The 27,328-nt window shown below is 51.1% G+C and overlaps 12 protein-coding genes across 12 annotated transcripts; 8 read left to right on the top strand and 4 right to left on the bottom strand.

The window, feature by feature from the left end:
• Positions 1 to 1,619: 1,619 nt before the first annotated feature.
• On the top strand, positions 1,620 to 5,011 carry GUITHDRAFT_102276 (hypothetical protein; the record flags this gene model as incomplete). Its single annotated transcript, XM_005839298.1, has 10 exons — positions 1,620 to 1,856; positions 1,916 to 2,009; positions 2,113 to 2,326; positions 2,384 to 2,444; positions 2,491 to 3,087; positions 3,147 to 3,198; positions 3,367 to 4,412; positions 4,458 to 4,523; positions 4,572 to 4,721; positions 4,781 to 5,011. The coding sequence occupies 10 exons, from the start codon at positions 1,620 to 1,622 to the stop codon at positions 5,009 to 5,011; spliced, it is 2,748 nt and encodes a 915-aa protein (XP_005839355.1).
• Positions 5,012 to 5,724: 713 nt separating this feature from the next.
• GUITHDRAFT_102275 (hypothetical protein) lies at positions 5,725 to 6,477 on the top strand (the record flags this gene model as incomplete). The annotated part of the gene is made up of 1 exon (XM_005839297.1): positions 5,725 to 6,477. The coding sequence occupies one exon, from the start codon at positions 5,725 to 5,727 to the stop codon at positions 6,475 to 6,477; it is 753 nt and encodes a 250-aa protein (XP_005839354.1).
• Positions 6,478 to 6,661: 184 nt separating this feature from the next.
• Positions 6,662 to 7,555, bottom strand: GUITHDRAFT_150768 (hypothetical protein). Its single transcript, XM_005839296.1, has 3 exons — positions 6,982 to 7,555; positions 6,851 to 6,936; positions 6,662 to 6,805 (listed from the first exon to the last, which is right to left on the bottom strand). The coding sequence occupies exons 1-3, from the start codon at positions 7,326 to 7,328 to the stop codon at positions 6,780 to 6,782; spliced, it is 459 nt and encodes a 152-aa protein (XP_005839353.1). The 5' UTR covers positions 7,329 to 7,555; the 3' UTR covers positions 6,662 to 6,779.
• A 469-nt stretch (positions 7,556 to 8,024) lies between these two features.
• GUITHDRAFT_134049 (hypothetical protein) lies at positions 8,025 to 10,785 on the top strand (the record flags this gene model as incomplete). The annotated part of the gene is made up of 18 exons (XM_005839295.1): positions 8,025 to 8,249; positions 8,303 to 8,408; positions 8,465 to 8,514; positions 8,696 to 8,749; positions 8,805 to 8,869; positions 9,133 to 9,172; positions 9,227 to 9,253; positions 9,302 to 9,369; positions 9,423 to 9,468; positions 9,517 to 9,550; positions 9,604 to 9,650; positions 9,759 to 9,806; positions 9,884 to 9,922; positions 9,982 to 10,038; positions 10,083 to 10,201; positions 10,245 to 10,395; positions 10,502 to 10,657; positions 10,729 to 10,785. 18 exons carry the CDS (start codon positions 8,025 to 8,027, stop codon positions 10,783 to 10,785), a joined length of 1,389 nt encoding a protein of 462 aa, XP_005839352.1.
• Positions 10,786 to 10,822: 37 nt separating this feature from the next.
• On the bottom strand, positions 10,823 to 12,258 carry GUITHDRAFT_102272 (hypothetical protein; the record flags this gene model as incomplete). The annotated part of the gene is made up of 11 exons (XM_005839294.1): positions 10,823 to 10,986; positions 11,030 to 11,058; positions 11,108 to 11,196; positions 11,239 to 11,303; positions 11,355 to 11,424; positions 11,471 to 11,549; positions 11,597 to 11,637; positions 11,684 to 11,765; positions 11,833 to 11,897; positions 11,944 to 12,018; positions 12,187 to 12,258. 11 exons carry the CDS (start codon positions 12,256 to 12,258, stop codon positions 10,823 to 10,825), a joined length of 831 nt encoding a protein of 276 aa, XP_005839351.1.
• Positions 12,259 to 13,187: 929 nt separating this feature from the next.
• On the top strand, positions 13,188 to 14,357 carry GUITHDRAFT_84828 (hypothetical protein; the record flags this gene model as incomplete). The annotated part of the gene is made up of 2 exons (XM_005839293.1): positions 13,188 to 13,648; positions 13,780 to 14,357. The coding sequence occupies 2 exons, from the start codon at positions 13,188 to 13,190 to the stop codon at positions 14,240 to 14,242; spliced, it is 924 nt and encodes a 307-aa protein (XP_005839350.1). The 3' UTR covers positions 14,243 to 14,357.
• Positions 14,358 to 14,806: 449 nt separating this feature from the next.
• Positions 14,807 to 15,883, bottom strand: GUITHDRAFT_150766 (hypothetical protein). The gene is made up of 4 exons (XM_005839292.1): positions 15,710 to 15,883; positions 15,502 to 15,666; positions 15,144 to 15,476; positions 14,807 to 15,089 (listed from the first exon to the last, which is right to left on the bottom strand). Exons 2-3 carry the CDS (start codon positions 15,570 to 15,572, stop codon positions 15,359 to 15,361), a joined length of 189 nt encoding a protein of 62 aa, XP_005839349.1. The 5' UTR covers positions 15,573 to 15,666; positions 15,710 to 15,883; the 3' UTR covers positions 14,807 to 15,089; positions 15,144 to 15,358.
• A 142-nt stretch (positions 15,884 to 16,025) lies between these two features.
• Positions 16,026 to 16,788, top strand: GUITHDRAFT_150765 (hypothetical protein; the record flags this gene model as incomplete). Its single annotated transcript, XM_005839291.1, has 7 exons — positions 16,026 to 16,097; positions 16,148 to 16,194; positions 16,243 to 16,320; positions 16,368 to 16,419; positions 16,481 to 16,512; positions 16,572 to 16,627; positions 16,676 to 16,788. Coding segments are annotated over exons 1-7 (407 nt in total), but the record flags the coding sequence as incomplete, so codon positions are not given.
• Positions 16,789 to 17,918: 1,130 nt separating this feature from the next.
• Positions 17,919 to 19,412, top strand: GUITHDRAFT_102268 (hypothetical protein; the record flags this gene model as incomplete). Its single annotated transcript, XM_005839290.1, has 2 exons — positions 17,919 to 18,281; positions 18,330 to 19,412. 2 exons carry the CDS (start codon positions 17,919 to 17,921, stop codon positions 19,410 to 19,412), a joined length of 1,446 nt encoding a protein of 481 aa, XP_005839347.1.
• A 448-nt stretch (positions 19,413 to 19,860) lies between these two features.
• Positions 19,861 to 20,486, top strand: GUITHDRAFT_84824 (hypothetical protein; the record flags this gene model as incomplete). Its single annotated transcript, XM_005839289.1, has 1 exon — positions 19,861 to 20,486. The coding sequence occupies exon 1, from the start codon at positions 20,025 to 20,027 to the stop codon at positions 20,484 to 20,486; it is 462 nt and encodes a 153-aa protein (XP_005839346.1). The 5' UTR covers positions 19,861 to 20,024.
• Positions 20,487 to 21,440: 954 nt separating this feature from the next.
• Positions 21,441 to 22,434, bottom strand: GUITHDRAFT_150764 (hypothetical protein; the record flags this gene model as incomplete). Its single annotated transcript, XM_005839288.1, has 6 exons — positions 22,280 to 22,434; positions 22,137 to 22,233; positions 21,964 to 22,091; positions 21,821 to 21,916; positions 21,671 to 21,773; positions 21,441 to 21,620 (listed from the first exon to the last, which is right to left on the bottom strand). Coding segments are annotated over exons 1-6 (706 nt in total), but the record flags the coding sequence as incomplete, so codon positions are not given.
• A 211-nt stretch (positions 22,435 to 22,645) lies between these two features.
• GUITHDRAFT_134046 (hypothetical protein) lies at positions 22,646 to 26,977 on the top strand (the record flags this gene model as incomplete). The annotated part of the gene is made up of 23 exons (XM_005839287.1): positions 22,646 to 22,882; positions 22,926 to 23,004; positions 23,055 to 23,215; positions 23,269 to 23,379; positions 23,662 to 23,709; positions 23,756 to 23,802; positions 24,094 to 24,136; positions 24,182 to 24,289; positions 24,349 to 24,384; positions 24,434 to 24,512; positions 24,583 to 24,635; positions 24,693 to 24,743; positions 24,791 to 25,037; positions 25,244 to 25,296; positions 25,345 to 25,390; positions 25,438 to 25,496; positions 25,542 to 25,724; positions 25,767 to 25,814; positions 26,116 to 26,214; positions 26,340 to 26,479; positions 26,592 to 26,634; positions 26,689 to 26,767; positions 26,814 to 26,977. The coding sequence occupies 23 exons, from the start codon at positions 22,646 to 22,648 to the stop codon at positions 26,975 to 26,977; spliced, it is 2,214 nt and encodes a 737-aa protein (XP_005839344.1).
• Between the last annotated feature and the right edge of the window lie 351 nt (positions 26,978 to 27,328).

Raw genomic sequence — 27,328 nt, 5'->3', positions numbered from 1 at the left:
CTTGACGGAATTCACCTATTCCACAACCTCAGGCAAAACAACAGACGAACGAGATCACGAAGAACTGAGAATGAAAATTCACACCTTCTCAAAAAACTCTTCCATCAGAGCTGGCGTCTGTTCATTGTTCACTTCCACCACCACATGATCGCTGATTTGTTTGATCCCGTCAATGAGCTGCCATAGGATGTCGATCGAGCCAGACAAGTTGGGGTTGTCATCAGCGGACATGGAATTCATGGATTCGCTCGCTACGCTGTCGTTCGCCAACAGCGATTTCATCTCAACCCCAGCGGCCTTAGGCATGGCCGCTAACTTTCTTGAAATAACTGGAAGAAAACGATCATCAGTCTCATGTAATGGTCCTCGAGCAGGTCGAACAACAAAGATCATCGGCACTGTGGGCTTGTGCACTAGATTGCAATAAATGACTATCGAGAGAATGTCAAAAACAACATCAGCCATGAACAGGACAGGATGACAAGAACCATCCTAAATGCATACGATTGAGATTTCAATGAATATAAGAGAACGAAGCATGGAAACGAAATCTTAACTCGACGTGGGCGAGCATGGGCCAAATGGTTGTCGAGCTAATCAACTGATCTCTTTTACACTACTATTAGCATGCTCTTCAAGAAACCATCGGTGTGCAACACGTTCAACATCCACCAAAAGAGGAGGAAGGAAGAAAAGACGCTTCTAAAAGAAGAACAAAGGAGAGCAATAAGATACTGCTGGAGGCCCGATGAAATGTGTGGAGGGTTGAAACGTCAAGAATCCACGAGATAACGAGACAGAAGTGATAGGAAGACTAATCAGGGATGTAGCCACAATGAGATTCGTAGTCTTCAGAGGAGATCAAGGGAAAAGGACGATGAGGGGGTGGAAAGAAAGGAAGGGAAGGGAAATCCAAATCTTTTCGAAGGAATCTGGAAGTTGAGCTGACCATACACAGAACAAAGATGATGGAGGAGAGGAGATGGGGGAACGCGTTAGAGGAAGCTGGTGTGCAGCAGAAGAAATACTTCAGGGGGAGGAGAGGAGGAGGGAGGGAGGAGGGAGGGAGGAGAGGAGAACGAGCACGAGCATGGAGCTGTGTGCATGTAGCGCACTGGGGGACTAGAGGACAGCAGAAGGCGTAGAGGGGAATGAGGGCGATGAGCTGGAGTAATGCTGTGAATGAGGGTGATGATGCGATGGTGAACGAGGGTGATGAAAATTGGGGGCTGCAAGCTGAAGGGGACTTGAGGGGTGGTGTGATCCCATGGGGTTTAGATTATTGCTAGATACTACCGGGTTGAAACACCTCAAAAATGGGGTGGGTGATTAACATGAGGGGTAGGGGGTTAAAAAGTTTGGGGCGAGAATTCGCAGCAGGTGTGGTGAAGGAGGGGGTAGGGGGTAGCCTTAGACATAAGACTTAGGGGTGGGGTGTAAAGGAAAGACGACATGGAAAGGAAAATTGAAAGGAAAGTAGGGGTAGTGGGGTAAGAATGTTTGATGATGGAGGGGTGGAGGGTGGAGGGGGTTGAAAGTGAAGGACTTGGAGGGTACTAGGGTGGGGTTAAATGTGAGGCGGGGGGGGAGGGGTGAGCGGGTTGGTTGGGCTCAGGAGCATGGAGGCGCGGGTGCTAGGGCTGGAGGAGGATGAGGAGGGAGTCGGGGGAGGACAAACGAGCCAGAGCAGCGTCTTCAAAAGAGAACCACAAGACGACAGCGATGGTGGAGGAGGAGGACAGCCGGACTTGTACGAGAATGACCAGTCCATGCACGGACGTGGCGGGGAATCAAGGAGGGCAGAGGGTGCTAGCGTGTCGCTGCCATTGATGGAAGGAGGAGTTCGGAAAAAGGAGGTAGATGATCCTTTGCTCTTTATACCATTTGTATGCTTGCTCACAAAGGGCCAACTCAGGTCTTGCTATTTGATGAAGTCGGATCCACCTACATGTGCATCATCAACGAGGGCAACGAGGAGATTCTAGAGTATTACAGACCGCAATGCCAAGGTGATTGGCAGATTGTACAACGATCCGAGATCTCTAAAGGTGAAACTGAGAGAGCTTGTTTTTTGGTCTTTCACATGTCATTGAAATCCGATTGTCTCATCAGCCTCTGAACACCACGAAGCCGGTGTTCCCAAGACGGTGCCATGGGCTGGGCCGTCGCTGGTGGTTTACACGCAAGGGAAGCAGGAGATAGGGAAAGGTGGCGTCTACAACAAGCCGACGAGAAAGTACTACCAATGGTGCTCTGTTTGTTGCGGAGTGTCCTGCGCAAAGGCTATTATGGGATGTACGAAAGCGAAATGTTGGGTTGCTCCGAGGTTAGAAGTCTACATGACAACAGGGAATGGAGTATGTCATGATTCTCGTGCTGGCAGGAAGTGGAAGAAACACTGCGGCTCACAGACACATATGAGCGCTCTTGACCAAGTGCACGGGGTAACCGACAACGTCTTTCAACATCACTTGCTGACGTCCTTGCCAGCATTTCCGAGCTGGAAACATGGAGGGTGCATGGCGAAGCACCGGCATGAATGCGCAATACCTGCAGCATCCTGTTATGCTGCAGGAGAGCAATGATCCATATTACAATGCAGAGTGGCCGGCCAACCGGGGGTCCATGTGGCAGGATGCTGGGAAACACCTTTCAAGTCAGGTTTCGAATGATGTCATGCAAAAATCTCTGGTTCCTTTTCAGCGAAACGATGCCGAAGGCCTGAGGCTCCAGCAAATACAGTATATGAACTTCACGAGTGGGTTCCTCAATGCAACCGGCTCAGTGCCGATGCAGGGATATGCCGGAGTTATGTCACAGGTCAGTTTCGAAGATAGTCTACGAGCGCATGCACATTCAAAGCATTTGGAAATGGCAAAGATAGAGGGGGCACGAAACCGATTTGTTGAGGCCATGCCTGATGTTCCAGCTGGTCAAGTGTATCCTCAAAAACAAGGAAATCAACAGATTCCATCAAATTCAGTTCCAATTCCAAGCAATGGCTTCACGGGCTATCCCTTCTTGGATCAAACTAGCTGCAGCCAGGAGCCATCATGCAATGCTTCTCCCAGTAACAGTAACTTGGCTGTAAGTGAAAAAACTCAAATGTGCTTATGTTTGGCATTTGCACTGAAATTCCGTTGCAGGACATCCAGCCCTTCGAAGCAAGAACAGGTAGCTTTGCCGAGTCCCGTGCCGGTGAATCAGTTGTTTCTATGCAAGATATTGAAGAACGGAACAATACTGCCTGGCACGACAAGCTTGTACTTCTTCAGCATGAAAATACTGAATTGAGTAAGATTCTGCCTGCACTCACTGCATCCATTGTTCCTGCTGCGTTGCCCTTTCTTGACTTTTTTATTTCAGAGGGACGCGTCGACTCACTCAATCGCTTTCTAAAGGATTTCGCTCATGACGAGCTAAATGAAAGCGGCATTGACAACAGCGACACACAGGCGTGGATGCAAGTTCTCAACTACGTCGATGAACTTGACGAAAAGGATGTCGGGTTGATGAATCCCATGAACTTTTCTCCAACTCCGTCCGTAGAGAACAAACCTCATGAGGCCATGAATGTTGTACAAGCAGAGTCTTCAAACAGGGCAACGAATTCATGTCCGGGGAAAAGAGAGTTGATTGCGATGAACAGCTGCGAAGACTCGACTATGGCTTACGCTGAGGGGTCAAGCACCGCGAGCGATCATTGTCACCAAGAGAACAAGAGAGCACGACTGGAGGTGGCGAGCGGACAGAAGGAAGTGCTCCTTGTCTTTGATGGAGACCTTGCAACTTGTGATAGGAACGTGATTTCGAACAAGCTGACCCGGCTGAAACGACTGCTGACAAAACGGTTTGAAGCAAGAGGCGCGTCGGCCGTTGATGGGGTCGCTGCTTCCGCTCTTCAGCTCCTCACTAGAATATTGATTGCGGTCCCTTCCGCTCCTTATCCGTTGCCGTCTGAAAGAATACGAGTCATGCTGGCGACTCCTATCTCTGCTGAAATAGAGGCAAGACTGCGCAACGAGATTTTGCAAGTCTGTTCATTTGTGTCGGATCTCGTTCTGGAAGAGCAGCATGTACGGTTCGTGCAGATGATGCTGGAAGAGGAATCGTCTCAGGAGGAGAGTTCGAGTGCAGCGGGACGCTCACACCCGGGAGGGATGCAGGTTGTGGTTGTCGGCTTCAACCATGGATATCAGGAGGAGCAGAGGATTGACGAGAACGCGTTAAGCGAGATCTGCCAACCAGAGTCTGTCACCTGGTCCCTCTGTGGTACTGAGATCAGCATCGGATGGGTTCAGCGAGACATGCAGGAGGAGGCTCCCGACAAGCCACGTGACACTTGTGGGCACGTGGTGGTATGCAACGCGTCGCGTCGAGATTCCTGCATCACCATGTTCTACCCCTCTCAGGTTCGTCGCCTGCTCTGCTTGTTCTTGGTTGAACATGTCCCCCAGCTCGCTGCTTTCTTTGCAGACTCTTCGTTGCACAAAGCGTTTGAGTCCAGCGGGTTTCTCGGGAAGGTTGTCGAAGAATCTGAACCTTTCCGTGGGCACTAACGAATCATACAGATGTTATGCGGGGACGTTGGGGAGATTCGGTTCCTGGAGTGGAAGCAAGGAAGTGTTCGCGTCCCCTGCTGGATGCCCGGGTGGATTGCACATCACCTATGGAATCTGTTCCGCACTGGGGACGAGGAGCTTGTTAGGTGCATGTTCGAGGTGCGTCTGCTTACCCCATCAATCGCTCCCTCGCTTCTCTTCTCCTGATGTCCTGGCAGGCCCCTCATGAGCTGAAATTCATCGAGATGGATGGTTGGGCTATGGGGGAGAGCTCGGTGTCTCCGATCTCTTCCTGGATTCCGAGCGCGTACACGCAAGGGAAGGAGAACAAGGGGAAACAGATCGCTGTAAATTGCGGCACCAGCCAGTACCATCGCATACACAAGACGTGCGGCCTCTCTCAGTCATCTCTGCTTGCATCGTCTACAATGATAGAGGTCAAACAGTAAATCAAATCAATAGTTTAATCATGCCGCAGTGCGGCCCCTTCCCTTGAATGGCACTTGAAAATGAAGACTGAAACTGACTCGGAGCCGCCGGGTAGGGACCTGGGCCGGGCCCTGCCACTCCCGGGGAGTTCCTCCGGAGCCCGCGGCCGCATGGCGGGGCCCCGGTGGACTCCTAATACTGGCCGGACGCCGGGGCCGTGGGCCCGGCCGCCGGCGGCGCGTCTCAGTGTTGGTTTTCTTTGAACGTCTCGATGAGGCGGGTTTGCGGATGCAGCCCCTGCTCCCTCCCTTCTCCCTGCCTCCCCTGCTCCCTCCCCTGCTCCCTCCCCTGCTCCCTCCCCTGCTCCCTCCCCTGCTCCCTCCCCTGATCCCTCCCCTGATCCCATCCCTGCTCCCATCCCTGCTCCCTCCCTGCCCCAATCTTGATCTCTCCGCATCCTCCTGTAACTTCGCCCCATTCTCTGTTGGTACTCTCGCTCGTGCTTTCGTCCTTTGCCACGACAATGATGAGCATATCCGGCTCATTGTCCAGGCTGCTGCAGAGGACGAGACCTCTTCTCAGGTCCCAGACTTCGGCTTTTAGACTCTGCCAGCCGAGCAGTATAGACGGAGGAGCAGAACCGGCTCAGGAGAAGGAGGAACCCTTGCTGATCCAGGAGGGAGCACACGTTGTTCTGACAGACACGAGGAAAAGGTACGTAATTCGAGTAACAATGAATGGCGAATTCCACAGTCACATGGGGAAAGTGAAGCATCACGACGTCATGCGCACTGGATTTGGAGGAATGGTTCACACGCACCGTGGCAAAAGTCTGCTAGCATGTCCCTTGACCCTCGAGGAGTACGTGTTGAACATGCCCAGGTCAGCCACGCCGATCTATCCCAAGGATGCAGCTGCCATCGTCATGCTGGCGGACCTTGAGAATGGCATGAGAGTGATCGAGTCGGGGACAGGCAGCGGAGGGCTCTCGTTGTTCCTCTCTCGGGCGGTAGGACCCGATGGTGTTGTGTGGAGCTTTGATCGTCGGGTGGACTCTCTTCGTAACGCTGCTCGGAACATCTCCACCTGGCTGTCCAGGAACTCAGCTTCTCCTATGGAGGAGGAGCAGGGGAGCGGCGACAGCAGCAAGGATCTTGCTGGGTTCACCCCTGACTTCCGCACTGGCAATGTTCTCCTCCACCACCTTGACTTGTGCGACGCTGACTTGCCGCATGAGTGTGCGGATGCGATCATTCTTGACATGATGGAGCCATGGTTGGCTCTCTCCCGCGCGGAGAAAGCGCTCAAGTACAGCGGAAGTCTCATCCTCCTCTGCCCCAACATCACTCAGATCACCTTCTTCATGGACGCCCTCAGCAACTCGGGCCTGTCCCTTACGCTCACTCGCGTCCTTGAAGTCTCCCATCGTACATGGGATGTGAAGTTGCCAGTCGCTCACCCGAGCTTCCGACAGGTTCTTGTTTGACATGGCTCCTAATTCTTCCTCCTCTGTCCTCCCTCTGTACTTTCCTCACGCCAACTCTCCACCATCACGTTCCCCTCCTTCTCAACCGTCCTCTCGTCTCGTAGATCTGACAAGTGACGTCTTTCAGATCGGACACACGGGCTTTATTGCTCAGCTTCACAAGGTACGGAAACGAGCCAAGGGCGTTACAGATCCCATATCCCCTCCTCCGGAGGAGGAAGAACCTGTAAAGGAGGAAGAAGAAGACGAGGACGCAGGCAAGACTGTAGTCTAGGCTCTCTTCCAAGCAGACTTTGAGAGTTCTAATCCTCTGAATCAAACTCTTGCACTGGACGAGTGTCAGGGGCGCAAACAAGACCTCAACAATGAATACCGTTGTCTTCGAAGAGCTGCTGAGGCTCCTGCACCTCCTTGAGCATCTCCTGCTCGAGCCTCCTGTCTTGCTTGCGCAGAAGTCGCCTGCAGGTCTACATAACTTTCTGCTCCATGGCTCCTTGTGCAAACCTCTCGTAGCCGTTAGAGCGGTCGATGCCATCCCACGAGTTTCCCGGCACAACGTCGAACCTGTTAGGAAAGTCGTCTGCTGTCCACCTTGCTTTCGTCTCCTCCTGCCATTCGCTGCGTCCGGTGTCTTCCTTCTTCCTCTTGCTGATTTTATTCTCCTTGGCCATCAGTGCATGGAAGGCAGCCTTCACGTTGTGCAGAGAGGCTGAACTCGACTTCTCTGCGATTGGCTGGCTGTTTCCCTTGGATGAAGGAGGTTCTTTGACACAGTCCGAGGATCTCAACCACGAGGCCAGTAGCACAGCGAGGAGAGTGCTTGTCAACAGCACCTTCCTAGTACCTCCCATCGATTCCCTAGGTACAACAGAGCTTCATAGTCATCGAGGACATGTTTTACAACAAAACCTCACAGTCACAATGCCTGCATCATTGAGCCCAAGAAGCTGTCGGGCATACAGGCATCTCAAGCTGAAGAAGAAGTCCTCAACATGTGCATGCTCATCGCTGGAGTATCTTGTCCTGCCACAATGTCGCAGTGCCGCCATGGATTGCAAGCATGTTGGATGCCAGGAGCTCCTTTCACTACCCTGACTGCCGTGTAATCCTACTACCCCTGACCCCATTTTTTACACTAAATATAAGGGTGTATCAGGTTAAATTTTCTACCCCCACCCCCTATACCAGTGTTCATCAGTCCATTGGCCGTATCCTCCCACGTTCCTCATCTTCCCTTTGCGTCTTGCCCCCTCCTCCTTCCCGCTCCACCCCCCCGCCTCTTGGCAGCCCCGTCCTCTATCTCCTCGCTCCCTTCCCTCCCCCGATCCCCCAACTGATCCTCCTCCTCCGACTCCTCCTCCTCCTCCTCCTCCTCCGACTCCTCCGACTCCTGATCCCTTCTTTCCTGAATCCCCCATCGTCTTTTTTTATCGTTGCTCTCTAGGTTCTACTGTGGGTTCTTCGCATTTCTATCTATCTTGTTTCACTGTTTATCCCTCTTCTTAAAACACCAAAGCACGTGGGGTGAACCGAGTTGTCTGTCAGCAATGAGTCAAAGGCAAGTCGTATTCCATTCAACATCCATCCTCCTCCTCCTCCTCCTCCCGTGTTCCCTCCTGGTTCATCCGAGCGGAGGGATCGTGCAGCTCAAATGTCAAAATCTCGCTCTTCGAGGGGGCGAGAGCTCTCTTGGTATCCTTCCTAGGCATGAAACTACAAGGCTGATGCTGGAACCAGGAAAAAGGGCGAGGGAAAATCCCCCAGACGAGGCGGTCAGAACAACTTGGCGATCCTGATAGTCCTGTGATGTGATTGTATGATGCAGGCATCTGAAGGCAAGGCAGATGAAGAAACTTCGCGGTTTGATGCTCTTGATTGTTTGGTAGACGTGACTGACGCTTACAATCTGTACAGTCCGTCAAAACGGAAACGTTAGATGTCTGATATAGTCTGAGTGATGAACTTAGACAAGCTTGGTGTGCGACAGGGTTGAGTTGGACAGAATGGGCACTTGAGCTGATTCAGACGCCCGTCCAAGTGAGATTCTTTGCTCTCAATGATCACGATTCACGCTTGATTGTTCAGATTGTTTCAAGACTCAACCCCTTCAATCTCTTGTTTAAGAAAAAGAATTCAAGTGCGTCAGATTCTTTGCACGCGCAGCTATGAGATTCGCGAATGTTTTGCTCTGCTGTAATTCTGACGTTCTTGCGAATAGAGACGGAACGGAAGCCCATTGTTTTCTCGCACGACCGTGACAGGCCAGCGGCGAGTGAGTTGTTAGCTGCGGCTGCTTCATATCTAAATGCCAGACAGTATCACGGCAGATTGCGTTCTATTTCTCAGACAGCAATTTGCCAAGAGATAAATTCCTACAGTTCGAGATGGGAAGGTAAACTTTAACGCGTCCTAGCTAAATCGTTCAAGTCTCAAACATCCATGATGACGAAAACAATCTCCTTTGAAGAAGTTTTTATCTTGGTTTTAACACAGCAAATCCAGAAACGAGTCTGGATTCGTGAACTTGAGTGTAATTGCATCATTTCAAAGGTCCTGTTTGTACACGTTTAGATGTGTGATCTTCAATCTTCTCTTTGGCCTTGGGATGAAACTTGTTGCCACTCTACCGTCCTCAACTTGACTTTCGAGGCTCAGAATGAAAACTCTGCGTGCATCGGTCCGCGACATAGCTGAGGTCATCTTGTCCTCGCTGTTGTGAATAGTCTTTTTCTCACCTCAAGTGCACCAGGGAGCTCGGAGGGTGGACTACCTGGAGGTGCTGAAACAATGAAGTTGTTTCGGCTTGTTGACTTGAGCTCTCCAGGTCAGCCCGGATGGCCAGTGGGTGAGAAGAACAACTCCAGTGCTGGATCAGGACGCATTGACGAACAGGTCTGAACGAGGTGAATCCTAGGGAAGGATGTTGTGATGAATTTGACCTGCAGAACAATCTATGTGGATGGCTTCAAGTCTACGGATGTAGGGCAACTGGTAGAGGATTGACTGGTGGTAACATCATTGTTCTCACTCGTTCTACAGATAGAGAATGCCCAGGAGGCATTCGACGAATATGGTTCACCTCAACCTGTTCGATCCTCTTTGTTCTCTGACATTTCAAGAATGTAGGGAAGGTTCTAAGTGTTAGAGCTGTCAGACATTTCAGGACCAAACAGGTTGAACTCCACACTTGACTCCTCTCGCGTCGTTCTATGACTTGTTGCTCTGACATGAAACTGCATTTGTCATTCGCTCTTCAAACAATCCTGACTTTGAGCAAACAGCTAACCGGCGCGGTGTTCGTTGAATTTGAGAATGAAAACGTTGCGAGAGTGAGTCTCCCAAATCCTTGTCCGTGGATTGACCACCCACAATCCAATCACCGTTGCTGATGACGATGATATTGCAGGAAGTTGTTGAAACCCTTCAACTGCAAGATGATGGAGATGTAACATATTCCTCCCCTGCCTCCTTCGGTTTTCTGACCGTCTCGCTCTTTGTCTGAAGTTTCAAGTGTGCATGAAAGCAGACTGGAAAAGGATTGAAAGGAGAAATGCCCTCGTGGTAATGACCCCATTCCTGTCCTACCCTAGTGATGTTTGATGCAGGCGAAAAGGACTCTTCTTGGTGCAGGAAGAAAGGCTCTTTTGACGGGTCTGACTATGGTTGCAGAGCAGAACAAGAAGCATAAGAACTTGCCCAACTACATCAAAGGAGCATGGATCAGGTCATTTGAAGGCTCGTCACATCATGTCACTCAAGGATGTTAGGTTGACCGATCTTCACACCAACGCTACCAAGCAGGAGATCGCCTTAGTCTTCGGGCGCTTCGGCAGAGTCAAGAATGTTGATTACCATGGTCAGAACAACTCGGCAGTTATTTTCTACTCCACGAGTCATGCAGCGTCAGAAGCTGTCAAGGTGATATCTCCTTGTTTCTTTCACATGCTCAATGCTGATCTTTCTCTGCCCCCTTTCCCCCCCCCCCCTCCCCATCCCACCACTCTCCTTGATCTGCGATATCCAGAGCTATGAGATCGAGGACAGTCCGGTGGTCTGCGGGACTCGCCCTCGAGTCACCCTCATTCAGGTCAGCGACTTTCCGCCCTCGTTCGCGCTTGTCAAAGTCTCACAGGGAGAGGACGAAGAGTGGGAGAACCTTAAGTACGGCACCAGAGTTCAGGTCCACTGCTTCCCCTGAATGCTTCCCCTGAATGCTTCCCTTGCCTGCTTCCCCTGAATGCTCCTTGGCAGAAACTCAACCAGAAGATGCAGTGGTGGAGGAAGAAGTTCGAGAAGGCGATGCGCTGAGTGCTTTGAACATCCCTTTCAGTACCACATACAACCCTCAACCCTCAATCGTTTCCACCGTCTCTCCTATGTACTTCAAGCTCCTCGTGACGTAGTCTGCGGGGCAACGGATGGGCCGGGCCCATGTCCCATCCTCCCTGTCGTTGATCTCGTAGTAGGTGCAGCGCCGTCCCTGCATGAAGTCGTACGGAGGCATGATGACTGCAAGCACATCAGAACAAGGACACAGTGAGGTGTCTGGCACCGTCTACAAAGCAGCAGGTCGTGACCGCCCTGCCCACCATGACGTCAGCACGTTGCCAGCTGTTGATCTTCTTGTCACCGGAATTCGTGTATGTTCCCTTCCGTGGGTGTCGTGATCTTCACGCCGTCCTCACTCCTCCAAACCTCTCTATCTCTCTTGGTCTTGACCTGAAACCCACTGAGCTTCTACAAACCGAGGTCAACGCTAACCTTGAACGGACGGAGGTCCAGAGCTTGAGAGGGTAATGAAGGGAAGGACTTGTCTCGCGGGGTCGCTGAAAGAAACATGTCAAACGCCTCGATTCTGTTCTCTTCCTTTCTACGACCTTGCGCTGTCTCCCGGTCGTAGGATGAAACTTCCATCTCTCCCCAGAGTACTTTGCTCCAGACGTACATCTACCATCCTCTCATGAGCTGCTGGGAGCATCGCTAGAAGACTAACCCCAGGATGATCATGCATCGGGAGGCGAGATCCTGCTGGAATCTTGAACATGCAGGCGGTGAAATTCTTCTCCTCAAAGCTGGAAAAGTCGACATGAATAACATCCAACAAAGGAGACTGGGATACATGTCCACGTAGTCGATGATCGGCTTCCCGTCGTCTCGGCTCTGCCAAACCTTTCAGACTAGATTCGAGCATGTAGAAACTGAAGACCGGAGGAAAGCCAAACTCCTCTGGCGTGATGTCATTCAGACAGGTGGATATGAGCTCGAAATCCCCTTCGTACAGTTGCAACCTGCAATCGCGAGGTTTCAACAAAAGAGAGCTTCCAACACTGGGCAAGGAAAGACGTTGTCACATACTTTCCCTCCACCATGTTTTGAGTCGCTAAGTTGCAGAGACCGAACAACGCGCCAACTTTGCCACCCTGGACCACTGCCAAGTCATGATAGCTTTCAACAACAAGCTCCAACCTCCTCAGGCTCCTCCAAGGTAGTCAGTTGTCTCTCGGCGGCGTACGGGCTGTACTTTCCTAGCCTCTCCTTCCTCTGAATCCAATCAGGGAAAAAGCTTCCTCCTCTTAGTCTACAGGGGCCCACGACGCGCGTCAAGAACCCTCTCTTCCATGCTCTAGCAGCCAACGAGGCTGAGGAGACTGAGGAGACTGAGGAGACTGAGGAGGCAGCAGCAAATGCTGATGTTGCTGCTGCTCTCACTGCTCCTCCTCCTCCTCCTCCTTGCAGTCGCAGCCCGATCCCCGCCATTGCCAGGCACACGACCCACACCATGGAGCGACTCAATGCCGTGCTGATTTTAGTTATATCTTGTTGAGTAGTTTCACAACTACTAGAAAAAGATTACTTATATAGTAGGCTTTTTGGTATCTTTGTTGAGTAAACATTTTGAGGAGCGGCCGCATGTGCTCATGGCAATGGGGCTGACAATGCCGCACGGGGAGGAGAGGAAGGGAGCGGGAAGGAGGAGAGAAGAAGAGGGAGGATGGCTGATAGCGATAGAGGAATGGAGAGCAAGAGGTTGAAACAACAAGGGAAGCTGAATAAGAGAGGTGAGAAAGATGAGTAGTGATAGTCGGCAGCAAACCAGAGCCAGTTTTGAATTTTCAGTTCTGAAAAGCGAATTTCTGAAAGTAGAATCACACGTGATGGGATACATTTGTCTACTTGTCATAAATGTACAAGTAGAAGATTCGAAATGTGTCGCGGGTAATCGTGCACAAATTTCACCAGGAATTATGCAAGAGGGACTTTTTGACATGTCTTTGCCATGTGCAAAAGTAATATGATACTTTTAGCTGACGTTCAATGGCAGGAAGATGAGTTCAAACAAGATTGGTGCTTGCATGTCTCGTACACTACTTCTTATGCAGCTTGTCAAGCCGTCATCGACATCAGTAGCCTTCATTCAGCCTGTCAGTGTCCTTCATGGAATGCGCCGCATGCACACCTTGGAGGCATGCACACTCAGATTCAGAACCCGAAACGTGCATGAAACAAGTCTGAATCATCCTCGCTTCTTCTTCTCTGGCCCATCGGATCGAAACATGAAAGAGGAGCTCACGAGAATGCATGTAACGAGTGGAAACAAGGACGTCCATGACTCAGTGCAGGACCATCATCAAGAAGACGAAGCTAGCAAGGTAGAGATCGCAGACGACGAGGTGCCGATTGAAGACGACCTTCAATTGCAGATGCAGAAAATGTATCAGGAGCAGCAGGACGAGGATGAGGACTATGTGTTTGAAGGCCCCAAGAGATGCGGGACTGTCGCCATTCTCGGGGCTCCTAATGCTGGCAAGAGCACTTTGCTGAATGCGTTAGTTGGATCCAAAGTTGCTATTGTGACCCACAAGCGTCAAACGACAAGGAACAGCATCAACGGGATCGCGATGGAGGGAGGAACACAAGTCATCTACATCGATACACCAGGTATCATGGCGCCAAAACCCAAGCAGAGGCTGAACAAAGCCATGGTGAAGTCCGCCTGGAACAGCGCTCGTGACGCTGACGAGATCTTCTTTCTGATCGACGCGGACAAGATTATCCCCGGGGGGACTGGGCCTGGGAGAACTGGGAGAAAATCTGCTCCTTTGACTCTTCCGGTTGATCCGGAGCGTTTGAAATTGCGTGCTGGAACCAACGAGGAGCTGATCATGTCGAGGTTGACGGAACGACGTCAACGCTACAACCTGATCCTCAACAAGGTTGATGAGCTGGAAGGCGACAGGCGCCCAGTGCTGCTGCAGCTTGCAGAGACGCTGCGATTGTCTGCCGGGGTCCATGACAATGGAGAATCGATGATCAAGAAAGTTTTGCGGTGAGCGCCAAGACAGGAAGAGGACTGGATGCCTTGAAGGCCTACTTGAAGGATAGCCTCCCTCTCGGACCATGGCTGTATCCTGTTGATCAGATCTCGAACATTCCAATGCGCAATCTAGTGGCAGAATTCACGCGTGAATCCATCTTCTTGCGTGCTCACGAGGAGGTTCCCTACGCCTGCTACGTGGAGACGGAGTCGTATGAGACGCAGCCGAACGGGAGCATTCGCATTGAGCAGACAATTTTTGTGGAGACGGAGGGGCAAAAGAAGATTCTGATAGGCATGATCAAAGACATCAGCACAAGATCGCGCGTGGAGATGATGAAGTTCCTCGAATGCACAGTCCATCTGTTTCTCAAAGTCAAGCTGAGGAAAGGATGGACGGACAACAACCAGGTCATGTACGACCGCCTCGGCCTCGACTTCAATGCCTGAGGTGCCGCCCATCCTGTTGCCTTCACTTTCACCAGTCGGTCTAGTAAATTTTCAAACTGTTTCGATCAGAATCGCTTCGATCTCAGGACAGCCTGCCGCGCAAAGGGTGCCCGATGGACTACAGATTTCCTATACAATATAGGAATTAATAGTTCATTCTTAGGATTATTAAGTAATATATATTGAATTTCTATATTCATGGTCAAGGTGATATGAATATTCTATTGGAGGATGCCTAATATCTATATCACAGATCGATGTAGTGAACGATTTGCATGCTGTAGGGGCGCTACAGGAGCAGGCAGGAGGTGAAGAGCTACAGGGCTGGGGAGAGGGGAGAGGGGAGGGTGGAGAGGTTGTACGGAGAAGATAGCAGGAGCAGGGAGAGGTGGGTGGAGGGATCGTGAGAAACAGATGGGAGAAAGAGACAGAGGGCAAGAGGAGGGCAGTGAAGGGAGTGGGCTGTGGGAAGGTACGTTGATGAGGGGAGAAAAGCAAGGAAGGGGTTGACGAGTGCAAGCTTTTGGATGTGAATATGAATCTGATATGCTGAAGAATGAAAACAGGTGTACATCGTCGCTGATGCAAACCGTAGAAGGCAAGGTTGCTTTCCAGCCATGAGATTTGTTTCTGGCATAGCACTTCAACCCTCCTGATCCTACCAATGTTACCGGATCAGTGGCTTGTTACGTATATTCTATCCACTATACGAAGGATAAGATTGACAAGGGGGTCTGGCCTCCCCGTCATCCTCCTCTTTCTCTTTGTGAATGCTAGTTGCTTGTATGTGCACGAGCCTGTCACTTCTTGCCCAAGGATACATCTTCACAGGTCTAGAAACAATGAGGTCAGGGTTCCTTATCCCCAGGCGTTTTATTCTGACAGCACAGGTTTGGATCAGGTGGTGTTTCTGCGCTTGCGGGGAGGAGAGGATGAGACGAATGAAGGTCTTCCTTACAAGGATTGTTCTATGCCTTTGTCCTTGAACCAAAGTCATGCTGGGGACCAACAAGGCAACCGATCGCTGATAACCTTGCGAGAAGAAGACTCTACCATCTTTGATGACAGCGACTTTGAGGTCCCTAGACGACCTTGTGATCCAACCAGGGCGGCCTCTCAGGAGATGGGGGCAAGACCATCTTTCCGCCACCTCTCGCCGAGGTCCCTGAGGGTGAAGCGGAATCTGTTAACTAGCGTGAACCAAGGTAGATCTAGGAGAGGATCTCCCACGATTCTGATGCGACTGTCAAGGTCAAGACAGCCGTGTTCCAGCTCGAGTCTCGCAGGTGATCGAGTCGGTCATCAGCATCTGCTCCCGTGAAGTCGGCATGGTCAACGACACCCTATCCACGTCCCCGGGAGATTTCCGTCATGACTTCGAGACCATCTCCTTCGGAGACGTGCTGGCACTGCTGGGGCCTTCGGCATTTCCTGTGCGATTCATCCGTTGTCGCATGTTGTGGTCTGATGCTTGTCAGGTGCTCTTCTTACTGCTTTCACTGCCCAGTGCACTAGGTACGTTGTAGGGCCGAGTCTCTCTCGTTCGGTTGCAAACTCTTTCTGACGAAATTTCGCATCGTATCAACCAGGTCTTCCTGGTGTTGGGATGTTTGTTGGGATGGGACAGGTCAAACTCAAACTCTCAAGTATTTGCCCACGATGACGGAATCTTGAACAGTTCTATTTGTCTTGTCAGATGATTTCAGGAAGTCGAATCCCAGTCCTCCCAGTATCTCTAATGTATGTGCTCTTCAATCCATTCATGTCTGCTTTCTTCAGGAGTGGATAAGAAAGATGAGAATCAAGAAACGATACCTTGTTTCAATGCTAAGCTCAGGGCTGCCAGCGATCAGAGGTTTGATTTAGAACGACAGTTGTGTGCAAGTTAACAATGCTTGCATCCAGCTACAAACAAATTTGCCAAGCACAGATGGTTCTTCATGCAGAATCCCGTAAAAGGCCGAATCATTTGTCCCTTCATATCATGTTCTCAATTACAGGTTGTTGAGCAAGCTTTAGCGATTTTCATGCTCCAACTCTCAGTCGTCGTTATGCTTCCTATTCCCTTCAGCACCCAGGTCAACGCAAGGATCTCTTCTCAGTTGTCTTTGACTTGTTCTCGCAGCTTCCTGCCATCTGCATGGCTCTGATTGCTCTTGGCATTGCTGAATTAGACGGTCATTCATGATACACCTTTGACAGGCGAAAGTCCTATTGAACTCACTTGTTCCATTTCAGGTTTGTTTGTTGTGACTGGCCTTGTCCTCTCGGTACTTTGACTTCTACTATCATTATCCCTTCCGCTCCTTTAAATGACTGGACCCTCCAGGTCCTGGCAGAGATTCTTGTGTTTGCAATTCTCCGAACCATGGCCTCCTTCCTCCTGTTGAACATCTACCATGCTCAGACAACTCCTCTCATTCAAGTTTGCAGGTCCACCTTCGGCTTCAGGAGCAGTGTGCCCGTACCTCCTCCCCCCTCAGATCCGAACTTTAGTCCTGTCTTACGTCTTGATTGATGCCCTCCGACAAATACATGTTGATTTGAAAAGGCCCTCTGAGTTCTGTGACATTCAAAGTCAGCACCGATCCGAGTTCTAGAGCTAGCCGCTGAGTCCAATTCGAGGAGCTAAATAGATTGAGTCCGACGAAGCCGCTCTGCGGCTCTCCATCAAGCAGCTGTGCTGAGTGTCCACGAATCGTCTGCTATTGATATCATTGGCACGAGGTCTGGCTGACTGAGTGGATCCGTAACGATATAAGCCGCTGAGCGCTTTTGTATCGCCGGCGATTCGACCATTCAATTCATCATATGTGTAAGACGAACTGAAAAAGAAGGGCAAACCGGAGCAACATTCACAGTCATGACATACATAGTCAAGAGTACGTGTTTTAGAGTACCACGAGTTTATAGTATTTTAGAGGATACCTACAGTACAGTCACTAGCTATAGCTAGCTAGCTAGTAGTAGTAGTATGTTGGTAGTACGTGTCTAGTCAAAGTGCGAGTGGTCAAATCAGCTGGTGAGTTGACAAGAAAGGCTGACTCGCCGAGTGCCCATGCTGGGATTGCTGTAGATCAGTCAAGGAGGAGCATGAAGCGAGTGCTGGGGATGTGTGTGCTTTTGATGTTACTTGGAGGCTGGGGAAGGCAGACCGAGGCAGCAGGCAGCGTGAGCTGTGGAAACTGCACGTTTCACATCTCGGGTGAGGGTTTGTTGTCGAGGAAGGGAATCTGTGGAGGTGACTGTGGAACTGATATGCGGGGTTACAAAAGATTGTGTTTGAATTTAATGGGTATTCGGAACATAATGGATAGAACGTTTGACGGGCTCTCTAGCTTGCAGTTTCTGCATCTAGACCAAAACAACCTATCCCTTGGAAACAACTATCAGGAAAGTCTGCCAGCTGGGATCTTCGACGGGCTCTCGAGCTTGCAGTATCTTTATCTTAGCTACAACAGGCTTTCCTGCATTCCCTCCCAGTCTTTCACTAGTTTGTCTTCGCTTATCACTTTGAGATTGACAGGCAACAATCTGACGTGCTATCATCTGTCATGGCCTAATTTTACTATCATGGACGCCAACTTGAATCCATGTGCGAGTGGAACTGATTGTGATGATCATCAAGGTGGTTGACACCTTTTCAATCTATCTATATTGATGTCATGTTTTTCAGATGTTGTTTTTGATTCAACCACCCCCATTTCAATCACCAGCAGCAGCACGAATCCCAACTTCGACAGCCAGCCCTAGCAAGTCGAGTGTGACAACAATCGTTGTGATCACAGTCGTTATTCCGACTGTGCTCGTGGCTCTCTTGTTGGTCTACAGAAAATATAGAAAGTCCTCTACATTTGCTAGTGATTCTCGAGGAATCCAGGGCAAGTTCTCGGATCGTGAAGCTGCGACAGCTGCGAGATGCATTGAAATTGAATGTGAAACTTCAAACGTTCTTTCCTCAAAAAGTGAAGTGCGTGAGACGAACAGTGTTGAGAGAAAGGAGCTAAAGGAGACGGAGCAACATGTCGTTGTGTCCCAGGTTACCGTCTCTATATGGCTTGGATGTCTTTGACATTTTGTTCTTTAGCCTTCGCGTGGCATCCCGTCGGTCAACTTCGAAGCCTTCACCGATGTGCGGCAGATCGGCTCAGGCTCCTTCAAGCTCGTCTACAAGGCTCGATGGCAGCAGCCGAATGGAGGCAGCTCTGAAGTAGCTATCCAACGAATCCGTGGCAGCGGATCCACTGGGAGGAGGGAGGAGTTCGAGCAGGAGGTCAAGATCTTCCAGCACTTGGGGCTCCACCCGAATCTCCTTCGCCTTCTTGCTATCACAATTGAGCCAGGTTCTTGCGACTACTGCATGGTGACGGACTTTGCATCTCAGGGCTCCTTGGATGTCGTGTTATCTAGCCTCGCAGAGGAACGCAAGACTCTCAGTCTACTGGTGCAGCTGCAGGTGGCGAGGCAGGTCTGCGACGGGATGGTACAGCTCTCTCTGCATCAGGTCGTGCATCGGGACCTGGCAGCGAGGAACGTGCTTGTGTTCCGTCTGAATGCACAGAATCACTTGGATGTGAATGTGAAGATCGCTGATTACGGGTTGTCTGTCATGTCCGCGCGCGGGTACGGAGAGAGATATGCAGCGAGTTTCAGTACGGCAGGGTCGACGACTCGCCCAATCCGATGGATGGCACCGGAGAGCATCGAGAGAAGGCAGTACTCGGAGAAGAGCGATGTATGGGCGTTTGGTGTGACTTTGTGGGAGATCTGGACGTACGGGAAAGTTCCGTATTGCACCGTCACGGACGATTCGCTTGTGGGATCCAAGGTACTTGGTGGTGTGCGACTTCCGAGCCCCCCTTCGTGCCCTGCAGCTGTGTATAGTATCATGCTGGAATGTTGGAGGGAGCAGAAGTCAGAGCGGCCACGTTTTAGCGACTTGCATAGAAAGCTTCAGCAACAGCATGACGCAGCCGTTGCAGAGAGTTTAAGAGAGGATGAGATAGACATAGATAGCCAGCTCTGCGTCATCTGCTTGGAACGAGAGGCCATGTGGGCGCTCATCCCCTGTGGACATAAATGTCTCTGTGAGAACCACAAGGAAGGAGCGGCTTCAAGGCCATGTCCAATCTGTCGCTCGGATCCCACCAGCGTGTATAAGATTTACTAAATAAGAGATAACCTCGCCCTTGTTGTATGCAGAAACCTTGCCAACACAAAGATTGTACAAAGTCATGATGAAAAGCTCTGTTGCCTAAAGTTGATAAAGAACGGCAAAGCTCTTGAGGATTGGTGGCTTCCGGCCCGGTGACAGCGAATGACCGTGCCAGTGCCACCGCCCGGCACGCCGGTGGGCCCCGCGCGGCCGGCCCGTCCTTTCGAGTCTTCTGAGTCTACGAAGTTTACTCATGTCAATCCGGGCCTGAGTCCCGGGTCACGGTGCGCCGCGGTCCCCCGGTACGCCGGGCGCGCGGCCGTGACTCTGTGACTCCGAGGCTCACTGTCCGATCACCGTCACGGCGACAGGCCGGGCTCAGCGGCCGGGCCCGGGCCGGGCGAGTCGGGGCCTTCTATCACACATACCTGGACGAGTATGACTCATACATTCATACCGACTTGAGATTTCCGGCGGCATCATGGCTGGAGGAGGCGAATAGACGGAGGATTGCGGGGAGCAGGAGAGGATCAGGAGGACAGCAGGAGGTAGAGGTAGAAGTGTACAGTCAAGAAAGAAGCGAGCAGGAGAGAAGGGAGAGAAAGCTGCAACCTCTCTTGATCAGAAATGAGCGGAACGTTCTATGGCAGAGAGCATTTCGATGCTCAGTTGATCATATCTCAGATGTGCGTCATGCAGGCTTTGCACTACCTCGCACTTGGCGCCTCTTTCTTCTTGATGGATTCTTTGATGGGAGTGCCAATCTCACTAGATCAGTTCTTTACATCAAACGTATTTGAGAACATGTCAACAAGGCTGGCATGGGCTACTGTTTTTGCAGTTTTTCTATGTGCAGTCTGTGATGTCGGGTTTCTATATGTGGTGGTGGAGAGGGCTAAGAAATGTCTTGATTTTGGGACGACGCTCTATGGATTTCATATATTGATTTGCTTTCTTTATGACGGACTTCCAACTCACTGGGTTTGGTGGTTTTGCAACATATTAGCAACGATATTTACTGTGATCTCGGGAGAATATGTCTGTGCTCGGAGGGAAATGCGTGACATTACAATAGTACGTGGTGTTTGATTACGAAGTTTCATTTCTACATGCGCTATGCTCGTTCGTAACAAGAACAATACAGCGATCGAATTAGGTCATTTCACGGTTTTGTTTTTGACCGCTACTAGATATGCATCGTGGAGGTCTCGAAGCAAATCATCACGTTCTTCGATACCGATGGACAGTCTCAGCCTTCGTCACATTCATCAGTCTGCGCATCGATCTTCATCAGCTATTCACTCACAGATCGTCTGGAACGGGACTTGATTTCCCTTCGACGCTGGCTCTGCAACTAGCAGTCATGGAACGTTCTCACAGTCTGTGTTCGTGTACCTGTGCTCGATGAGGCTTTCAACTCCTCCCAGTGACGTTGCATTCTTGAACAGCTGACGTTTTGACACCAAGTGAATACAGGGTTTAAGAATGCACATGCGAATAAAGAAAAGCTCGTGCTTGATATGAAGCGAATCTTGGGGATATGGGACATACCTTGCATGCGTTTAAGAACGCAAGTGCCTGCTCCTTCCCTCCCTGCATATCGAATCTCAAATAAAGTCTAGGTATGGGTAACAAAACTTGAAACCTCAAATCGTAAAGAGAGCATTCCTCCAAATCCCATTTTCATCTGCATTGCATGTCAATGTCCAAGTTTGGCCTTATGTCTTCAGCTTTCCTGACGCTTTGCCACTTCATGCCCTGGAAAGGACGGGAGTCCGGGATAGAGCACCTTGACACCGTCTAACTTTTCCATGTGCTTTGCTATATCAAGGGCGTTCTTGCTCTGGGTTCGAACGCGCAAGTGCACTGCTCGATCACCAGTGAGAAACGCGTTGCTTTCAGCATGATCTATCACACCTGTTCGCAGCCCTCGTTGCAGCAGCCAAGCGTCGAAGGAAGAAAGGCAGCATCCTTCACTCCGCCGAACATTCCGAATGTTCTTCCACAACAACGAGTTCGCCATCTTGCGATTCGCCACGAGAACCCCCGCCAGCACGTCGCTGTGTCCGTTCAGGTATTTCGTTGCCGAGTGCATCACAATGTCGGCTCCCAAATTTAGAGGCTGGCTGAGCACTGGCGTCGCAGCAGTGCTGTCCACAACGCAGAATGCACCAATGTCGTGTGCCATGCTTGAGATCTCGGATATGTCCGAGACCGACCAGGCTGCAAGACTATCATGGGCGAGAGAGAGGAGCAGGATTCAAGGGCCTTACTCGGATTGGCTGGCGTTTCGAGCCAGACCAACTTTGGCCGAGTGGACAAGGCCGAGCGGAGTTTGTTCTTGTCGAAGGGTTCTCCAAAGTCCAGAGCTTTCACCTGCAACAGATTAAGACCAGCGAACAAGCGTAAGAAGACGATGCTGCCTCGATCTTCCATCTTTTCGCGAAATCCATGATCCATCCCCTCAACGCCCAGTACATAACTCGTGGAACAATGACATGGTCACCAGGCCGAAGTATCTGTTTCCCTCCATGAGCGCACAGAGGAGGCTATGGGGGTGACTTACCTTGAAGACTGCGGTGGCTGCCGACATTCCAGATGAGAACAAGAGAGCATCTGCGCCGAACTCCAGCTCTCTGATGGTGCCTTCAGCTGCAAGCACTGTTGGGTTGTCATCCCGAGCATAGATCTTGCCTGCTTGCAACTCATCGACTTGATAGACCACTCCCCACTCCTGACCTGCAATGTTGGTTCCATTCTGATCTCTAACGAAAGTAGAAGACGGATAAATGGCTGGAACAACTGAATTGTACTGTTTGTCGTCTCCGAAGGGGATCTGGACTCGATTTATCACTAACATTCCACACGAATCCATTCATCACCTGCGCAGAAATGGTCCCAGGTCGAAGTTGATCCAGGTGCCGAGGCTTGTCAGAGGAGAGGTACCTTGGTCCTGCCCTGACAAGCCTCCATCCCAGACCCTTGTGCTGGCGAAGCACTCGAAGTGCCATCGCCTTCCTGATGAGGCCGCAGGTGCAACCTCGATTTCACGTTACGATCCGTTACGTTCATGTTGCGCCGCCTTGTTTTCACTGTCGTAGGTGGACCAGGGTAGAGTAGTGCAGGAACAGGAGGAGGAGGAGGAGGAGGAGAGCACATGTGAGAGCTACGAGTATGCTTGAAGTGCTGCTTGTGCGACTGGAAACCCTTCAACGGAGGAAGGGTGCTTGAAGTGAACGCTACGAGTCATGTCGGAGCCCAGGACCGATGGCGCCACGAGGAGGAAGACTTGGGACAGGACGGGGCAGGCAGTGAACATAAAGGATACAGATGTCAAGTCAGACTCGTTGGCTGGGAAGGGTGTGGACCCGTCCTATCGAGAATACCTTGCAGTCCTGCAAGAGAAGAACAGGATCCTGAGGGAGCTCAGGAAGAAGGAGGAGAAGAAGAAGGAAGCCCTCGCGCAACGGGAAAGAGGATTTGAGGTGCGCCTGTGGATGTCACTGCTCGGTTCTGAAGCATGCTCAGGTCAACTTTCTCGGAGCCAACGAGGAGAGGATCCGAAAGAAGCAAGAGAACGACAAAGGAGGAGGAGCCCTCCGAAAAGGTTCCTGACTTGTGCTTGATCCCGGGAGGGGGAGCATGACAGGGTTTCAGATCAAAGGAGCAACGTCCGTCAAAGAAGCGCATGGCAGAAAGGATCGATACAGATCCAGACTATGAGAGGGTCAGTCATCAGGCTTGCTCCGCCGTCCATGGAACAAACCAGAGAGAGCATGCAATGGCTGGTCTCAGAGGAGGGGCGCACTTGGCTCGAGGTGTCCCATGCACTGAGGAGCGTGATGATCGCATTGAACACTCGTTCCTGCAGACGGAGCAGGGGCAAGACTGGTTGCAGACAGAGCCTGACGAGGACAAGGACGGTCGGGCAGAGGGAAGTCTAGTCCGAGACTCTTTGAGGATCCTTGCTGCTACACTCAAGGTCACTGAATCAAGTCAAAGTCTCGATACTGATGCAGACTGTGCACCTACAGTACAACGAGCTTTCACTGGAAGATGGGTTTGATCAGTTCGATCTTGACAACGATGGCAGGCATGCTACTGTGAATGAACTTGTGTGGTCCTGCTTACATTGAGGGACGGCAGGATACATCTAGAAGACTGGATGTCGGTGATTGAGTCTATCAACATGGATCTTTCAGAAGAAGCTTCACATGCTGTAGCTCCTAGTTTGTTCGCCTGCTTTGTTGACTGTGTATTTCAGTTGTTCCAGTTCTTGGATCGGGACGGAGATGGCTTCATTGAAGCTTTGGTACACATGACAGTATTTGTCTTGCGACCATGACGCAATTTGCAAGGATTGGGTTGAAGTTCTGCATGACATCGACACCTCTGAGGAACTCAGGTTTAGTTTGTCGATCCATGTGTTGGTCCTCTGAAAAAAGTTGGACGGAAGAGCGCGGGGAATCGAACTTTCGGCTCAAGAGAAAGAAAGGAAGAAGGCGATTACTTCTCCTGTCGGTAGGAAGACTCCTGTACCTTGTTGCGCAGTTGAAGATCAGTAGGACGATACATTCGGACGGGTGAAATGCCGAAGCCGATCCGTTCATCGCGAGATCAAAGTTTGAGAGCAGCCGGAAAGCAAGGGTAGGAAGGTGGACGACGAATCTACCTCTTGTTCACTTGTCTTTCAAAGCCTCCACACCGTCTCGGAATTCCAAAGCGCGGACTCAGATGAGGTCAGTGGCAACGTCTCTGTGCCCTCAGATGATTGTTCTGTGCAGGACCTCTACTCCGAGGATGTGGATCGCGGCGACATGATGGAGGAAGAAGGAGAGAATGCTGACGTCGAAGAAGAGCAGTATGAAGATGACTTCGCTTCCGATGACGACGTATGGACGTCTTTGTCCCATGAAACGATCTGAATGTCTTTGCTGACTGTCGCAAACAGGCGGTCAACATTTTTTCTCAGGGATCGGACGGAGAGGTTGCTGTTCGATCGCCGAAACTTTCTTAGGAGCTGATCTAGTCAGCAGAGCAAAGGAGAATTGCCGCATGCTCGCGTCAAGAACGAGGACGAGATCTCCGAGGAATCGTTTGAGGATGACGAGGAATGTTCGTCCCCAGCAGGCAAGTGCTTCCCTCCTCGTCAAGATGTCATCTGCAGCATCTGATGTATCTGCAGCCCTCGAGAAGACTATCGAGGAGATCGAGAGCGATGGGAGCTTGCATGACGAGGTACACGGAGCATGTGTGTTGCTCTCCTCCTGACATGTCTTGTTCTCCTTCTCCAAGTTCGAAGCAGCCGTTGACGAAGCTGAGAAAGTTTGGTCACAGCCATCGTCGGTGAGAACCTGATGACATAATTATCACATGCTGACGATGATCACAAGACGAAGACCATGTCAGCTCAGGAATCCAACGCGAGGATTATTCGAAGTGCTCTTCCCCCTATGTCCTCCGCCTCCTCCTCCTCCTTGCTCCCTCGACGAGCAACGAGCGCTCGAGACGTCAAGGAAGGAGCGGAGAGCTCCTCCTCTGCAAACGCAGTGAACAAGGACAAGAAGGAGCTCGACGCCATACTTGCTGCGCTGGCGCGCGAGAATGAAGAAGTTGCTAGCACTCCCAAGGCGAGCCAAGGTAATGAGGGAGGAGGAGGAGGAGGAGGAGGAGGAGGAGGAGGGGACTTACACAGGAGCTGACGATGTGAAGGATCCAACGATGATCCTTCTTCACGCTTGAAGAGCAGACCTTTGAGTGGGATCTCTTTTCCCAAGATTCCGAAGACTTCTTCGAGGGGTGAGATTACTTATGCTGGTGTCTTCCTTGATTTGTTCTGTTTGAAGTTGAACAAGAGTTTGCAAAAGACAACTTCATCGGAATATCAAAGAGCCAGGATGTACGGGATGTGACAGGAATGTTCCAGTGATTGACTGCCGTGTTGCAGAACACAGGTGCAGCGACCGGTTCGTCAGAGAAGAAATTGTTCCAGAGTAATTCTCCGTTCTTCTCGTGCAGAACTCTTCTGATCCTTGTGAAGGAGAAGTTGTCGCCACAACTGAGCGCTCGCCTGACCCAATGAAGGCAGTCTCCAGTGTGGTAAAGCAAAATTCCCTGATCGTTTGTAGTTACGTGTGATGTCAGCTGGCTAAGGAAACGAGGCAAATTCCAGCAGTTGCCTTGGATTCAGGAGATGCAAAATACAAGTCGGGGCTTTCTCCTCCTCCTTCTTCCAGCCAGCACCAGCTGGCACAGGAGGATGACGAGAAACTGAAACATGACAATGAGCTTGTGGTCCACGTGTTGTCCAACTGGGGCAACAAGAAGGTGACGACGAGTCTGTGACCTGATGGCCGTTGACGTGATCAGGTTGTCGGGCTCACCGAGATTGAACTCTTCGACGAGACGGGATCGAAGGTCCGACAGTGAGCAAGGGGAGGAGGGGGAGAGTTGTGTGAGAGAGGAAGGAGGAGAGGTAGAGGGAAGGAGGGGAGTAGAGGAGGAAGCAGGAGAGGTAGAGGGAAGGAGGGGAGAGGAGGAGGAAGGAGGAGAGGTAGAGGGAAGGAGGGGAGAGGAGGAGGAAGCAGGAGAGGTAGAGGGAAGGAGGGGAGAGGAGGAGGAAGCAGGAGAGATAGAGGGAAGGAGGGGCGCAGAGAAGGAGGTGGGGAGAAGAGGAGGAGAAGTGTCGGGGAGTTCTAGCGCCTAAAACATCTCTCAGGTTCGCATTGCCAACGCTCAAGTTTCAACGTTCGGGTTCAAGAGCTCGACTGATCGGTCAAATCGACTGATCAACGGCTGCAAGCTCACGACCAATGATGTGAGAGGAGGGGGGAAGAAGAAGAGGGAGAGAGGATGGAAGGAGCGTTGAGGACAAGGAAGGAGAGGAGGACGAGGAGGGTAAGAGGAAGAGCGATTGACGGGGCTTCCCGATGTGGTGGACAGGCGGACATGTGGTCAGCGTATCTGTCGGAGGAGGGGGAGGGAGGGCAGATTGTCTTTGTCCTTCCTGCCCAAGTTTGCATCGGCGCCGTGCGACTGTGGAACTACAACAAGAGCATGCTCGATTCGGACAAGGGAGTGAGGTGAGCGATGAGGTGCAGGAGAGAGGAGATGATGTAGAGAGAGCAGGAGGGTGAAGATCGTGGAGAACGGAAGGAAGAGATGGGAAGGAGAAGTCAGACAAGCTTGTGGCAGCATCACCAGCGACTTTTCCACGACCGTTGAGCTGATAGACGGAGTGAGTTGTTTTACAACTTGAACCATCCGGTGACGTAGTATGTGTGTACTGCAGATCAAGTTGCCTGTTGTTACATTCGAGGAGGAGACAAAACTTGTTGTTCAGCCTGTCCAGGATGTTCGACTCAGAGACGGTGATGGGGAGGAGCCCTGGCGGTCGGGTCTGACCGTTGAAGGCAGTGGAAGAGGGAGAGCCGATCTGGCTGACGGGGAAAGACTCGAAGCAGAGCAGCAGCGATCAGCTTCTGCCAAGTTTGCCAAGCGCGGACGTGATGGGAGAGATTCCCCTGCTGGTGATGAGAGATGAGATGATCAGTTCAGCGATCAGGGATGAGATGAGATGAGATGAGATGAGATGAGATGAGATGAGATGAGATGAGATGAGATGAGATGAGATGAGATGAGATGAGGTGAGAGGATTGGAGACGAGACGAGACGAGACGAGACGAGACGAGACGAGACGAGACGAAATGAGAGGAGATAGTGACTGTCATTGAATCGCCTGCAGACTGAGACCAAAGAAACCTTCTCGTGGTCTCGTCCTCGTTTCGGTCGTCGTGCTCGAGAAACCGATGTGCAACAGGTGCTGCCTGACCTCTGTTGTCTTGTCCTACCTGTCATGTTGTCTTCTCCTTCCTGTCATGTTGTTGTCTCCTACCTGTCATGTTGTCTTCTCCTACCTGTCATGTTGTCTT

This window comes from Guillardia theta (genome assembly GCF_000315625.1).
Source record: "Guillardia theta CCMP2712 unplaced genomic scaffold GUITHscaffold_9, whole genome shotgun sequence".
Taxonomy (NCBI): domain Eukaryota; class Cryptophyceae; order Pyrenomonadales; family Geminigeraceae; genus Guillardia; species Guillardia theta.
This window is presented reverse-complemented; position numbering and strand designations above follow the sequence as displayed.

Coding starts and splice junctions, on each gene's coding strand:
- GUITHDRAFT_150768 (XM_005839296.1), bottom strand. CDS start 7,328: ATGGGAGGTACTAGGAAGGTGCTGTTGACAAGCACTCTCCTCGCTGTG. Junction 6,937..6,981: donor CGCTCTAACGGCTACGAGAG/GTTTGCACAAGG, acceptor GTAGACCTGCAG/GCGACTTCTGCGCAAGCAAG. Junction 6,806..6,850: donor GCAGCTCTTCGAAGACAACG/GTATTCATTGTT, acceptor ACACTCGTCCAG/TGCAAGAGTTTGATTCAGAG.
- GUITHDRAFT_150766 (XM_005839292.1), bottom strand. CDS start 15,572: ATGCCGACTTCACGGGAGCAGATGCTGATGACCGACTCGATCACCTGC. Junction 15,477..15,501: donor ACTCGAGCTGGAACACGGCT/GTCTTGACCTTG, acceptor CAGTCGCATCAG/AATCGTGGGAGATCCTCTCC.